This window comes from Sciurus vulgaris (genome assembly GCF_902686455.1).
Source record: "Sciurus vulgaris genome assembly, chromosome: 8".
Classification (NCBI taxonomy): domain Eukaryota; kingdom Metazoa; phylum Chordata; class Mammalia; order Rodentia; family Sciuridae; genus Sciurus; species Sciurus vulgaris.
The window spans coordinates 84503688-84519753 of NC_136468.1; the positions used below are offsets into that span (position 1 = coordinate 84503688).

Genomic DNA, 16066 nt, shown 5'->3' on the forward strand with positions numbered 1-16066 from the left:
AAACTTGCTTGTGCTTCTGGTATAACAAATAATCAGCCATTGCCATGTGACCCATGGAGTACCTCTTCTTTGGATAGATACTAATGGGCTTCCTGCACTTCTCATTCCTAGGCCATGTCAAATACAAAGCCAAGAACAAGATGTCCTTGATCTCTGGCCTACTTCCACGACTCTCAATGGTTCAACTCTTCTAAGTCTTCCTCTTTTTCTTTTTCCACATCATGGTATTTGCAAATTTTTATGTTTTTCTAAAGAATAAAATGATCTGGAAAAATATTTTTTTCAATTTTTATTTCAATAAAACAAGAGGCAACACTTGCTGTATAAAGTACTGCATATGGAGAACATTTACACAAACATACAAAACTTCAAAAAACTAAACTCCAGTTTATTTCCACAGCCTTAAAAAGGTAGAGAGCACATAAAAATATCCAAAGCCATGTTTGTTCTTTAGGAATGTAAACTCCAGGAATACAATTAGAAACAGTTATGCTTGCTAGGAAGAGATTAATATTACTACACGATTTGAAGTAAAGATGAAAAATATATTCCTGATGACAGAAAGCAATAGTCTGTGAAATAGGATCTGTGTTTTTTAGTAAAAGCTTCATATTCAGACACAGGTACTCTAGAACTCTACGATCAAAACACAAAAACATCTTCAAGTGTTTACTGCCAATCTCTTCAGACATGCACAAGTTATAAAGTACAGAAGACAACATATTTATGCTCTCTGATGAAGTTAACAATAGTAAATATGTCTGAATGAATCAAAGTATTAAGTATAATTCCACTAGGAACAAATCTTAAAGTATAAATTCATGCTAATTAAAGGACTAGAGTATTTTAAGTTTTTATTCAAAGATTGGGAGAACATTATTATACGTTAATTTCTATCTACAATGCTTAATTTAAGTACCCATCAAATCATTTGTCTTTCTGAATGGGATTTTAAAAATATATCCTCTAATTACATTATTCAACATATGTATTTCCTTGATGTGCTTTCCTTGAATATAGTTTATTGTGCCTAGAGACTTAACATCAAACTACCTTATTTTAAATATTTAAAATTATGTGAGTGCCTTTTATCCCTCCATAATTTAACAGTTTAAACATTTTCATTTTATTTTTCCAAAATAGGCAAAATCCCTTAAAACTGGGATCATTTTGCTCTATTTGGTTTTCAAAACTTATTTCCCTTTAAGTCAACTTTTAAAAAAAATGAGCAATGTTTGCTGAGCAGCTGCTTCACAATTGAAAAGAGCAATGCGATATTGCTTTTTCAAAACAAACTTTAGTCATCATTGAAGGACTAAGAATTTTCACTCTTCAAGTCTACAGAGTTCCACAGTGGCATACAAAGGACTCCAGGGTGCTTTCCTGTGGCTTCAAGAAGAAAAAGGAAGGCACTTGCCCTGGGTACTTTGGGATACTCCCTTGAAATGTCTATTTTTTTTTTTTTCTCTCCTGCTTGGATTCCAAGAGGATAGTGCTGGATCCAGTGTAACCAGAACACCAGCTGGGTTTCAAGAGTGACAGACTGGGTAAATTCAAGAATCTCTGGAGTTTTAAAATGTGCAGTGGAGCTGCATGTTTTGCTTAGATTATATAAAATCTAAATTATGATTGTGAGACCCCAGTTCTTTGTGGAATCCTCTTGGTTATTATTCAGGATACATAAGAGGTCTGTGACCATCAGCATCTTTATAGGAAAGTAACCTATCAAAGCTACCACCTTTCAAATTTGAAAGGTGAGTAGAAAAATAGTAGGCATAACAATTGCTGCCACAGTTAATATTATCCAATTTTCATAATTATTAGAAAAACTCAGTGTATATCCTTATTTGAAATAGTATCAAAGGTACTACAAAAAATTTATTAACATGACTCCACACTACAGAAAAATCAGTTGATAGAGATCACTTGGAGCAAAAATTCAGAATCACCCATTCAATGAGTAAGCCTTCAGAAAAATTTTTAAAAGAATGTATACATGCAAATTTGTTGTGCATTGTATCTTTTTGTACTTGAACTGGTGCATCTACAGCTATGATTTCATTTATGGGTAACAAAAAATACTAAAATGTTACATTTATATCACAAAATAAATGAGAATTATTAGGAATTTAGAGTTAGAAGACTTAAGAAGTCATGCATCGATGTTATTAAAAAATTAGTTGTCAAAAACAATGACAATTATAATGATCTACTATCTAATGTGTTTGATCTAGGGTTGTGAGGCCACTGAAAATCCAATGTACTAGACAATTAATTTTGTCAAAACTCTGATGCTCTCTTCTCAAATACTAATGTGCATAAGAATTACTTGGGGATCCTGTTAAATGACAATTTTATTCACTAGGTCTGGACCTAAAATTCTGCATTTTTAACAAGATCGATACCAATCCTACTTACTGGTCTTTGAACTACTTGTATAGCAAAGACCAAGAATAAAATCAAAATGAAGTTTCATTATGGTGCTACAACTTTTAAGATTTGATCTCTCATTTGTGTCAGATAATGTTTCTGCAAACATACTCTGTTTTCTAAGCACCTCAAATTGTTTGAAAGGTCCATCTTTTAAATTAGTTCTTAATGTTTTTAATACTGTTAGTAACTATACATAGGGGAATTTTTTTAAGGAGTTACAAAAATACAACAGGAAATTCACAGTGACGTCTTACAAACATTTTAAATTGTACACAGAATTACTATTAAATTAATACAATGTCAACTTTCACTGGTTGTCCTACAGCATTTGACTATACTTCATGACAGTCGATATAATTCCATTTTATTGCTGGAAGTAAAAATATCAAATACAGTTATGTTAAAAACTACATTATACTCAGGGCTAATGGATGAAAACTAATTCATGCCTTCTGAAGAATTAGGCTTAAACTGGTAGGCAAAGAAGTCATGGTCAAGCTGTATTCAAGGTGTAAATGCTTTAGCACACTTCAACACACAAATTTTTCATGTGTTGAGCTGTGCAGAAGCAGGAAAAAGAGGAAAGTACTAGCATGTCCTCTTTGGGATCAGAGCTAGGGACCTCGAGGAAGGACACCACTGTGTACTACAAGTAAGCAGCCCAAGAGGTAGACAGTCTTCCCAGGCCCTCCTCCCCAGTCACCTCCTCTCCTTCTCAGTCCTGCTTCCTCTTTCTCTGTATTAGTTCCTAGGTATACTTGCTTTACAAGGAACCTCAACCAGAGCTGAACTGAACCACCATTAGAAAACAGCAAACATCATGTCCATTCTAGAGGTGCATCTAGTTCCTGATTGCCACATAAAAGTTTGTTCAGCTTCTACCTTGTTGCCTTTCTTATTTCTGTTTTTGATTGAGGCAACTGAGTGACTCTTCTTTCTATATCTAACAAGAACATTGAAAATAGGCCTGTTTACAAACAAGAAAACACATTTCACTCTTCATATTTTAAATTTAAGAATATGACCATAAGCAAACCTAAATTAGTTTACATATAATGTTCTTTGTTCATGTTTCACTATCTTTATTTTTTCATGACATTTTACAGATGAAAAATATATCTAATTTCCTTCATTTGTAGATAAAAAATTCAATATCACAGAGTTGATACTGGTTGCTTGAGAGCTGTGTTGCAAGATTTACAGTGATTTTCAGGAAGTCTTCAGTGACGTGTGCTCTAAATTAAAGGAATCCACACTAACTAGGATGTCCAAAGTTCAGCAGCAGGGTCAATCAGCTTTATGGTCTATTACACTTTCAAATTGACAGAGATTTTCACCTGCTAAGTTCAGATCAAACACTTCAAACAACATTTTCTACCAGCAATCTGATTTTTGACATAAAAAAAATGTTCCAAACATACCAAGAGAAATGTCCCTATCCATCTCTGGAATCACATAATCATCCCAAGGTACTGAGTTGTTGGGCATTTTCCAGTGCTTTGAACAAACTATTCTAATCTTAAAGATGATCTGGGGACAAATATTTTTATCAGGCACTTTTCATACTCATCCCTTTTGTTTTCTCACATGCCTGCTAATCAGCGTGGCTTGCTGAAAGCCCAGCTGTGCAAATCCTGGACTTGCTTCTCTGCCCCATTCTTTATGACACAACTCCCTTACATGAGATGCCATTTGACTCTGAAGGGCAAACACAGCTATGAAAATAGGAGGTGTTAAAAACTAACTCACAACCTCACATGAGATGTAACCAACTTAATCATACAATCTGCCAAAAATTTACTGTCACGCTGACAATCTCAGGGCAACAGTAATAAGAAAAAAAAAAAAAAAAAAAAAAAAAAAGATTCAAACCAAGGCAGGAATGGGCAGGGAGTTAGGGGGCACCAGGGACCAAACATCAAGAAATAACAAAATCATATTTCACCTTACTGCAACCTAGACATTATTTCCTTCAAAAAGTCAAGGGAGCCTTCAGAATTTAAGACATAGGGCTCCCATCAGGAACAGATCTGGGCATTTTCATAAAGAAGCAAAGTCATATTTTTAGGTTCACTGGTTATAGGAGAAAGCGTTACAGATTAATCTGGGGACAGAGTAATGCTAATACTTGGAGGTCTCTGCCGGACCTACTTGATACTTCAGCGGAAGGGTCAGTCCTTTCTGAAACATAACAAGCCTTTCCTCTTGGAGACTACAAGCAGAAAACCTGTTGGCATCTGTCCCAGTTCCGAGACCCACGACAGAGGGTGGGTTATGCGGAACTGTGACCCACTGACTTGTTCAAGGATTACTAAAAACAGTCGCAGCAGTCTTAGCCAAACCATGGCTACTAGGCTTAGGCAGGGACTGGCTGGTGGTTAAAGTTAGTCTCTTCAAAGAGAGAAGCTCAAGATTCTCACTTTGGGCTCTCTGAGTTTGTTTTCGAGCAAAGTGATCTTTGCAAGATTCCCCTGGAGTTTCTTTTTCTTTTCCTCCAGTTTTGCTTCCTCCTGACCGTCTCTGGTTCTTTCCTACACTTGTCTTGTTACTACAATTGTGACTACTGTTTGATAAACCCGACTGGCTGGTACTAGACGCAGCCCTGGAATAAAATCCCTCGTCAACTTCAGATATCTCCATCAGTTCTTCTTGACCTGTTAATTCTGTATTTCCTAAACAAAGAAATGACAAAGATTAATTAACATTAAGTATCTTAAGCAATTATTTAAAAAAGATTAATACCAAATCAATTGATCATATTTAAATTAAACTTTATCATAATTTCACAGAGCAACAGATTATAGAAAAAATCAAAGGATAAATCAAGTTACTCTATAAAAATGACAAAAAAGTTCATTGTAATTAAATGACAGCTATGTAGAATGTATTAAACAAAAAGCATGCCATAAACCACACCCCAATGTGTTTTTAGAGAGAGTTCGCCTATTATGCATGCAAAAGATCAGAAACAATTAGAAAAATTACCACACATTAAAACTAGGGGTAAATTCTCCCCAGTAGCAAAACAGTATAAAAGCAAAGCTCTTAACCAAGAAACATTAAAAAAAAAAATAGTATTAGAATGTTTTAAGATGCTTTTTAAAGAAGACTACATTCTCCATTCCAAATTGTTTGATCAAATTAAAAAATGACTATAAATATCACAAGCTCAAAACTTCATAATTTTCTATATATATATATAGTCCTTCATATCAAAGATGACAAAATGCAAAAATGGAAAACTAATTTTAGACAGCAAACATAAGCAGAAATTACTTTGGAAGCAATTTTCTGTCTCAGTTTTCATAACAATTTACTCAGAGACAACGTAAGTATGACCATTCCAAAGAGCATTAAGAGTCATTGAGAGAGTGTGATGCATAGATCATGCACTTTGATTATTAGATGACATGCAAAAATTTTGTGACTGTGCAGCTGTTGTTTAACATGCATCAGTGGCCCTTTGCCTTGAGATACCTTGGAGTGCAGCTATAAAGTGCTCTGCTAAAACTGCACTCTGCCAGGTGAGTTTATTCCATCCTCCATCATTTTTCTTACAGATTTTTGCCTCCTGATCTCTGGCAAGCCTTTGCTCTCAGTTCTAGGATCTGTGGCTGTTTCCTGCACACCCTGCATATGCTGAGCATCAATCTCTCCTAGTGTTCTGCCTTTTTCCCCATTCCCGGTTCTCTCTCCGGACACATTTGTGACACTAATCTCAGGAATGACAAGGATGCCCAATTCAGTAGTATCATTATTGTTGTCAGGTTGCTCTAGAATTGAAGATGATAAGACAAAATAATGGCTGAAAACAAAACAAAATAAAAATGCAAAACAAGAAAAACAAAGACCCAAAACAAAAACTGGACAACTGAATGTTATGAATTAAGCCAAATATTCACACCATAGAATTTTCATAATTTACAATACTCTGACAGCACTGGAGACAACAGGATCATTTCTTTAATTTTAAATGACAAAAAATTCACAGAGCATCAGTTCATGTTCTGCATTTTTCACACACATATTTCACGTGGAGTATGAAACAAATTGTATATCAAAATAGAACTGCTACTGTTTTTAAGGTAATATTGTGAAGGAAAAAAATAACAGAATGAATCAAACACCATTACCCTATGTAAATGTATGATTACACAAATGGTACGCCTCTACTTCAGGTACAACCAGGGAAACAAGTTATACCCCATTTGTTTACAATAAAAAAAAAGATAATATTGTGACCACCTGAACTTATGTCAAGGCTTAGGCAAATGCTCAAAGATGTACAAGCAAAACTCTACCTCTTCTCAACATCAGGAATGAAGCCACTTTGAAATTCCATTCTGTACCCTTAAAATTCTATTTTTTATTAGACTACATTGACTGATTTAGTAAGCCATGATATTTGGGAAGATGCTTTTTCACTTATGACACCATGGTTAGCAATGCCACAGGTATCTTTTTGTCTCAAACATCCACCATAAACACGAATGTGGCTGTGAGAGAATTAAGAGGACAATTTCATGGGACTCATACTGATTCCATAAGGTTAGGCCAGCTTGTTATACTTCACTACTATACTGGAGGAAAATAAAAATTGATTTGGAAAAAAAAAAACAATTGGCTGTCAGTCCTTTATTATGAAAATAGCCATTGTAATAGAAGCAAAGGAACAAAACCCCTAACTAGTTAATATCTGTAGACATGATTTTATTCTGTGTCTTAAATGACAAAGTCATGGTTCTATTTAAAACTGTCAAATAACTATCTGTAGCAAATGGAGGGGGAGATGCGGACAAAGATATCTAGAATGGTCCAGTAGTGAAACTTAAAGTTCAAAACAACATGAGACTACATAAAACAGAATATACTCTTTAAGTTCATGGACAAAAATCTGCTGGAGGGGCATTACCTTCTATTTTCAAATATTTTTCATTAATGGTGCTAAAGGCTGAGAAACAGTATCAGGAAGAAAAGAATTGAGACCAGAGCCACATAGTCCTCGGCTGCCTAATCTTGCCGCATAGTGGAATCACTTGGGCATCTTTAAAAACTAAGGATGTCTCCTCCTACCCCCAGGCATTTTGACTCACCATTAGTGTGAGGACCCAGCATTAAGGGTCTTAAAAGCTCTCAGGTGACTAATATGAAGCAAAGTTTAGGAACCACTGCTCTGTTCTGATTCTTTCAAATTGGGGAAACTTAGAAGTCGAGGTGGGTGCCCTGCGCTCTCCACCCCGCAGCAGCATGCACTTCTGGAGGTGTGGCCTACCCCAGAGCGCCTGCAGGCCTGAGCCTGTGAGCCAGTGTGCCACTGCACAGATTTCCCCTTAACTTGGTGCTTCACACACTTTCAACTGAAGGTTCTCTAAATGAAATTTCTAGTTCCTAGATAGGCCAAAGACTGGGTGAAGCAGTAGTGCCCAGCTGCTCCTGGGTGCACTGTACTAAAGGTTTAATGAGACTAAACAGTTCCAGCCAAGCCTATTTCCCATTGCTAACAGCTGTCTTCAAAGTCTTATTGAGGTACATGCCAGAGGTCACTGCAGCTGAGAGGAAAGTCGCTATGGTGCTGTGGGGTGACAGCCAACGCTTGTCCATTTACACTGTAGAAGCCATTTCACAAAAGACCATTAAAGGGACCTTCAGTCCCAAAAGAAAATCATAAATGTTGGAAATTATCTAGACATAAAAAAGGCTTACGAATATTAAAATGTAACCAAATTAAAAGATATACATAGGCAGCCCAATACAATAGAGAACACTGAATGGCACTAAGTTGTTTTCTTGAGTATTCACATATATTATTCAATTATATTCTCAAAACAATATGTTCATGAGCCTCTGAGGTAGGCCACTTGATTCCCATTTACAGAAAAGGAAACTGAAGTTCAGATAGAGCTGTGGCCACTATTCAGTGGGGAAACTAAACTGTGAAATACTTTGACTTCAAATGTCCATTTTAACATACTAGAAATTCTAACTCCTCAATTCATTAGAGTCATTTTGAGTTAAATATCCTCTGACATATCCCAATTAGGTTTAATTTATTTGCTTAGATTCCTGGTCATTTCAATGAGAGCAAAACATTTACTTTGGCTGAACACAGGGCCAGATTAAATAAATTCTGGAAGAAAGTTATAACTCCCAAGGTTAGGTTTTTTGTTTGTTTGTTTTATTTGAGGGCTTTTTTTTAAGATGCCAATGGAAGTTAATAATATAAATGTGCTTCAATGGTGAAAATTTGCAGGAAAAATTAGAAAATGAAAGAATATTACATAAAGCAGCACTAGACAATTGAATTGTTAATCACATTTATCAGGATAGGGGTAAAGATCTGTAGTCTGAGGAGAAATTATACTAATTTTTTTCAGAAACATGAAATTAAATGGCAGAGAGAAAAATGAAATCATGTGTTTTTCCACAAGAACAAAACTTTGACTAATTAATTGATGTATGCTAACACTCAAAAATGGTGACAATGGGAGATTTTCTAAAACTGCTTATTAAAATCATGAAAAGCATGTGATTCTATACAGAGCAAGAAAGAACAGAAACATAATTATCAGGAAAATTACAGACTAAGAAAGATAATTATGTAACACAAACAAACATTTGTTATTTGATCTTGCTCCTTAACTAATCTCTTTATTTCTTCCCCTATCCAACTCTGTGATCTAGTCCCCTGTCATCCTCCACTTCCTTACTGGTCTCCTGGCTGTCCTCAAGTGCTATCCCCCCAGGTGGCTGAAGGATTATCTCTTTAATTCCTCAGGTCTTTTCCCAGAACCCTTTTCACCGGAGCTTCCCTGGTCAACTCCACGAAAGTTGCAGATATTATATTTCAAGTGCCCTCCTTCCCTATTTTGCTTCTTAGCACTTATGACTCTCTAAGGTATGATTACATACTTTTCTTGTTTCCTAGATTTTCTTTTTCTGGTCACCACTACATACCTAATATTTGGACAAGGAGCTTCTATATAGTAGACATTCAATGAACATTTGATGAATTGAAAGAATCTTCTGTGGAGGTTAAATTATTATTGGAGTAAATAAAGGTGCAAAAAAAAGAAAAAAAAACATGCAGAAGGCTTGAGAAGTGTAAGCTGGGAACATATTTTTTTTCCTTTTATCCGGTCAAGTAATATACAGCTTATGCTAATGAGAATTTTTGGATGGCAAAAACAGCAAAGGTTCTTTGTTTTGGAAAAGTGAAGAAGCCATCTCTAAATACAGATTTTAGTAAAATGCTTAGTAACATTCAAATGATCTTTTTAAAAAAATGTATAGTTGTTTTAATGCTTTTCAAATTATAGCATACATAACTAAAAAGAGGAAATTATTTGAGAAAATTATATGAAAGGTGTTTTAAGGGAATATAAATGCATGAAAAAATAGAATATCTATAAAATGATAATACTTAGATTTGACTTCTAATAATTCAAAGAGTTCAAAGAAGACTCAGAGAGAAATTTCTTAGAGAACATTTTATTTCTATAAACTCTATGAGTGTAAATAGGTAAATTCTCTATATGGGGAAATGAAGAGAGTTAAGGAATACTTCTAAAAGACATTTCTAAATAGGTTCTCAAAAGCACAAAAAATTTCTAAGTAATTTCTTCTGACTTTGGCGGGGTGGAAAAAAGTGAAGCAGCTGGGTAGAGTGGCACACACCTATAATCCCAGTGATTTAGGAGGCTGAGCAGGAAGATCAGCCTTAGCAATTTAGGGAGATCCTGTCTCAAAAATAACGAAAAATGACTGGAGATGTGACTTTAGTGGTAGAGCACCCCTGGATTCAATCTCCAGTACTGAAATAAATAAATCAAAATTAAAATTTAAAAGGGGGTTGTAGGACATTGTAGAGTGTTTGTCTACCATGCATAAGACCTGCGATTCAATCCCTGGCACTACAAACAGAAATAAAAATTGCAAATATCACTAAAACTGATCATGAAAACTTATGATTTCTCAAATTGCAAATATCACTAAAACTGATCATGAAAACTTATGATTTCTCTCAAACGTAATTTTATAATCCCAAGTATCTATTCCATATGTCACTCATGAAACAATCCCAGTTTTTGCTGTTACAATTTATTGTATGGCTACCCTATTTTATTAAAGGTGACAATATTAATAAACATTTCGTATATTTATAGAATTTAGACATCTTTGTGAGTCTGAAGAGTCTGACTACGACATGAGTCACTTGCAAACTTATTTATGAAAAAAATAAAATTAGCCAAAACTTAAAAAAAAACTATACTTATAATGTCTATGTCACACAACATTTGACACTAATTATGAAAAGTATTTCAGAAGAAAGTCATACACACACCTTACAACTTACAACATAGACATTTTAAATGACATAAGATACCTGAACAAATTCATTCTCTTTAATCTAGTCATTTTATGATTATAATTTATTCTATCTAATGGAAGAAAAATATTATCTTTATATCTATAACACTGTTCCTTGCAGTGTTATTTGTAGATGCAAAAAATTAGAAAACAAATTATTTACCATATTAGGAACATGGATAAATAATTGACAGAATATCAATTCAATGCGATATTATTTAGTTAAATAATTAAAATAAATAAATTTACTAAGAAAACGGGAAAATGCTTAACAATATTAATTGAACAAAGAAAATACTTTAAAAATTTAAATAGGGGGCAATTTTGAAAAATTCATACACGTATGGAAAAAACTCTAAGTACTAGGATAAGTAAATAACTCCTTACCCAGTTTACTATCATGTTATTACACTGTATTTCAATAAGAAAAGAAGGAACAAGATATTCACACTGTCATAAAATTTTTTATCATGCATTCACTCAGCCATGCATTCAACTACAATTTATTGAACATCTAGAATGTGTCAGACACTGTGCTTTGGATACAATAGCCAATAAGATAGACAAAGACTTTGCCCTTGCTGCAATATAGGAACTAAGTAAACAAGAGAATTCAAACAGAAAATGCAATGAAGAAAATAAACAGGATGGGTAGTCTGGGAAAACCTCTCTGTGGAAGGGATATTTAGGCTGAGATTTGAATGACATAGTGCTGGCTATACAATGATCTGCAGGAAGAGTGCAAACTGGCACCTTTTCATAATTCAAATTTTAGCTCAAACATCCCAAACAACTAGACCAAGACCTTAAAGAAGAAATGACTTAGTATGTTAAAGGGTTAGAAGAAGAGTCAGTGGACCAGGGTGAAGTGGTCTTAAACGAGGTCAGAGCAGTAGGTCACGAATATCATAATATGAAGGCTGGATTTCATTCTGAGTGCAATGGGCAATCATTAACAGGCACAAAGATAAACTATTTGAACATTTTATTAGCATTTTTTATCAATAGAAATAACATTGTGTAACACAAAATATTGAGCATGAAGTATACCAGAAGTTAGAAAAGAGAGCATTGTAGCAATGTTAAACCTCAGCCAGTAATTTGCAAAGCAGATTAGAGAAAATGTAAGCTGCTACAGAAACAAAGTAAGTACCAAGAAATTAAAGGGCTGCCCTCTGAGCAAGGATGAGAACAAAGACTTAGACACAGAAACCCTGCTCTATAGGTAAGAAGAGAGCAGCCTGGGGTGCACAGAAAAAATCTGGACCAGAATAATTTATTTAGATCATTGGAGCTATTTCCAATTTTCTAAAGTAAAAAACAGTCAAATATTTCACTTTTGTTGTGTATGCAGAAAATGATAGAATTCTCCTTATTGAAGTGGATTCAAACACCCTCAATAACTTCTTTTCTCATCTTTATTAAGTCTCAAGTTTAAAAAAAAAAAAAAAAAACACTTTGAGAATTGCAGCACTGCTGGCCCAGGTGAATGCTTTATGATTATTAAAGATCCTAGTGACTAAAAAGACCAACAACAGATAAGCAATACATATTACAAAGCTATCTATATAAAAGCCTATTTCTTCCTTGGCGTGCAGTGTGCAGCAAATGCTCATAAAAAAGTGAACAGGGGCAAGGCTCATTAATAAACAACTTCCTTAACTGCAGCAAGAAATATGTAAGGCCTCCTTAGTAAAACTGTAGAACATGGTAATTTACAAACTAGTGCTTTTGCCTCATAAGACCCGATAATTCTGAGCAGTCTTGCTGCTGTGTGGATTTGTTTTTTATTTATTTCTTTATACTTAATTATGTCTGGAAATAGAATAAGATTTTTTGTTTTCTTAAAAAATTGCAAAAGCCAGAATTCTCTACAGTCTTTCCTCTCGTAAGCCTAATGTGTCAAATATACCAACAACATGACATTTAAGCTCTTTAGCATTTATGTCCTTTTTTGTTAAGTCACCTAACATTTCCTAATACTTTTCTTTGCTCTCCATGAATATAAAGTTTTATATCAAAAATACCAGTTAAAATTCATGCAATGTTCAGTCAGAAGGAAATGCTTATTTTTGGCTCAAATGTTTTATCATCTATAATGGGAAAGGAAAATTAGTTCTTCAAATAGCATCTTAGAATCTAGAAGCAATAGAGCTTCTAAAAAAAACTGTCTTTTTTTATAAAATTGCCATAAATTGTTTTATTTTCTAATTTTCCTTAAGTATAAATAACTTCTAAAATAAAGCATAAGCCTTATAAACTTCTAATTGAAGCTACAGAAGTGATTTCAATAGCCAGTTATTCGTTTGCTACTTTTAATTTTAAAACTAATTTAATTAATTTTAAATACTTTTAAAACTTTAAAAATTATAACCATTTCTTTGTTTTTCAAAATGCTTTTGTTAAATCTCAGCAACTTTAGTTCTCCTCAATTTAAGATTTTTCTCAAAAATCATGAAATGATTCACAAAATAAATATTCCGTCTGAGGATTTATTGCAGTCTGCTTTCTGTAGTATCTAAAAAAATGACCTTAAATGTTTTTGAAATATTTATAAATTATTTAAAAATATTTTACTAAAATATGCTTATAATCTTTCACATTTTTTTAATAGTTAGAAAGTAGTTTCATGCCTCATCAATGTTATTATATTAAAAATTTATTAACATTTTCTATATCACTAACCAGTTTTAAATAAATTATTTTCAAACATGAATAGCACTTTTTATTGCTGCTTATTTCCCCCTCATCTAACAAATTAGTACTAAACCACTGAGCAAATAATGACACAGATTTCTTTCTTTTATAATCACAAATCCCTGACTTTGTTATAATAATTTAACTTTATTTAAATGCTATGGCACTCATTAAATAGGGACCATTTTTCAAACCAAAAATGTAATAAAATTGTTGTAACAGATGAAACTGTGCTTTCTTTGCATTCAATATATGTAAATTTTATTTAGTTTGAGTTTTCATTTAAACATTTCATATGATTAAATTGTACACACCTGTAATCCCAGTGGCTCGGGAGGATCACAAGTTCAAGACCAGCCTCAGCAACTTAGTGAGATACTGAGCAACTTAGCAAAACTCTTATCTCAAAATAAAAAACAAAAAGGGAGGAGATGTGGCTCAGTGGGTAAGTGCCCCTGGGTTCAATGCCCAGTACCAAAAAAAGAGAGAGAGAGAGAAAGACAGAGTTCTTATTTTCAATTCTTTTTTTACTACTTAAAACTGTACTCTTAGATTTTTCAAGTCAAAATAATTAAATACAATGTTATTAAAATAAACTACTTAACATCTGCCAGGACCAAAAGTAGGTCAAAATTCAAAGTATCTGGTTTATAAGTATTATTTTTATTATTGATACCTGCCTGTTTACAAAGATGTAACTACACATAAATGAGAAACACAAGTTCAATCTAATTTTATTTTGACATTAACTTGAGATTAGGTGAGACAATCGGTATTAAAATAATGTTTTTTAAATCCTGACAGCAATAGTGACTTAAGTGTTGGATAATAAAGTTAGAGTACTATACTTCAGGGCTAAAATTTACAATAAAAATCATTAAGGTGATAGTTACTATTTCATAATGTTTGTATAATTTTGTGCTTGATAGTACTCCTAATATACAAGTTTATCTCAAAGCATAAATTTTATTAAAAGGAACAGCAAAGTATTCAACAAAAACCACAGATACAATTACCTCATAGGTAATAAAACAAATTAATAGTTCTTAATTAACAATTTGCCTTTATGTGGTGCTTTAGAGTATACCAAATGCTTTCCACTTACTTGTCTCATCATCTCACAAATACAAAAGTGGAAAGAATGGTAGGTAGACCTTTTTAAAAATATTAGTTGGAAAAAATTATAAGCACTTATTATTTGCAACCATAACTAAATGAAGAGACTTTTATAGAATGAATGAGTGACATTTCAATAACTATTTTAAAAGAAAGGAGAAAAATTGCTTATGTTGTTCCAAGTATAGATAATATATTTAAAAGTGGAAGAAAAAGGAGTCATAATGGTGGGGGTATTTGGGGGAGAACAAACAAAAAATAGCACTGAAATTTGCTCTAGAAGAGGGGCAGCAATGAAAAAGTAAAAGGAAATAAATAAGTAGATTGTATACCAGAACCAAGTGCTAGAGGTCCATTGAGGGATTCAGGAAAAGGGGTTCTTACAGCTGCACGGGTGGATGATGAAGAGAGCTTTGAAAGAGCATTTAAGAATGACTATAAAATTAAAGCTTAATTATAAGGAAATACTTTGTTTTGGGCTGGGGAGATAGCTCAGTCAGTAGAGTGCTTGCCTTGGAAGCAAAAGGCCCTGGGTTTGATCCCCAGCACCACAGATAAAAAAAAAAAAAAAAGAAAAGAAAAGAAATACTTTGTTTTCATTTTAGCTATTGTGTTTATTTTTAAAGGAAATATTTAAGCAAAATTGCCCTTTTTATTAACTTTAAAAATTAACATAATATTTTGCTAAATTTTAGCTTATTTTTCTTGATGAAATTTTAATTTTGATTCTTGTTATGGTCATAATCTATTCATTTTTCTCTTCCTTTATTTAATACTTTTTAAAGTTTACTTTTTTTATCTTCCTATAATTGTATTTTAGTTTCCAATGACTTCTAGATAGCCTTCAATTTGTATGTGGCTTGAAAATGTAGGTCTGAAAAATAAACCGTTGCCTTGAATTATCTACCATCTAGACTACATAAAAAGTACCACTATATAAATAAAGCTATTATTTATGAAGTTATGACCTTTAAAAGTCAAATGCAATAAGACCACAATATAACTTCAGTTTCCAAACATATGCATTGACATGGATTCATAAAATAATTAAAATCTTCTCAAAGTTTTAAATACAAAGTTTAAAAAATTTGAAAACACAAAATTTAAGTTAAGCCATGTCAGTACAATGTTAATATAATCAAGCGAAAAGTGGTAAGAAAGAAGTAAACATGCTACTAAATATCAAACAACACCTCTGTTGAAACTAAGCTTTAGGAAAAAAAAAATTAAGTTAAAAGAAGGATGCACTATGTGGTGAAAAATTGAATTATAGGGCTTTAGGAATGCACTCTAGTGCAGGATATTGGTAGTGGAGCAGGCTGCATGTGTGGTAGGTCAGAGCAGAGATGAGGACTCTCGGTACTTCCCACTCAGCCACTCAGTTTTGCTCTGAATCTAAAACTGCTCTTTAAAAAAAAAAAAAAAAAAAAAAAAAAGAAGAAGAAGAAGAAGA

The 16066-nt window shown here is 33.3% G+C and overlaps 1 protein-coding gene across 1 annotated transcript in view; it reads right to left on the reverse strand.

Moving 5' to 3' along the window:
- Nucleotides 1-367: 367 nt before the first annotated feature.
- HYCC1 (hyccin PI4KA lipid kinase complex subunit 1) overlaps nt 368-16066 on the reverse strand; it is a 69619-nt gene continuing 53920 nt past the window's right edge. The window contains 3 exon segments of the mRNA XM_079151931.1: nt 368-4718; nt 4721-4740; nt 4742-5105. Of these exon segments, the coding sequence (XP_079008057.1) occupies nt 4555-4718; nt 4721-4740; nt 4742-5105 (548 nt within the window). The 3' untranslated portion in view covers nt 368-4554.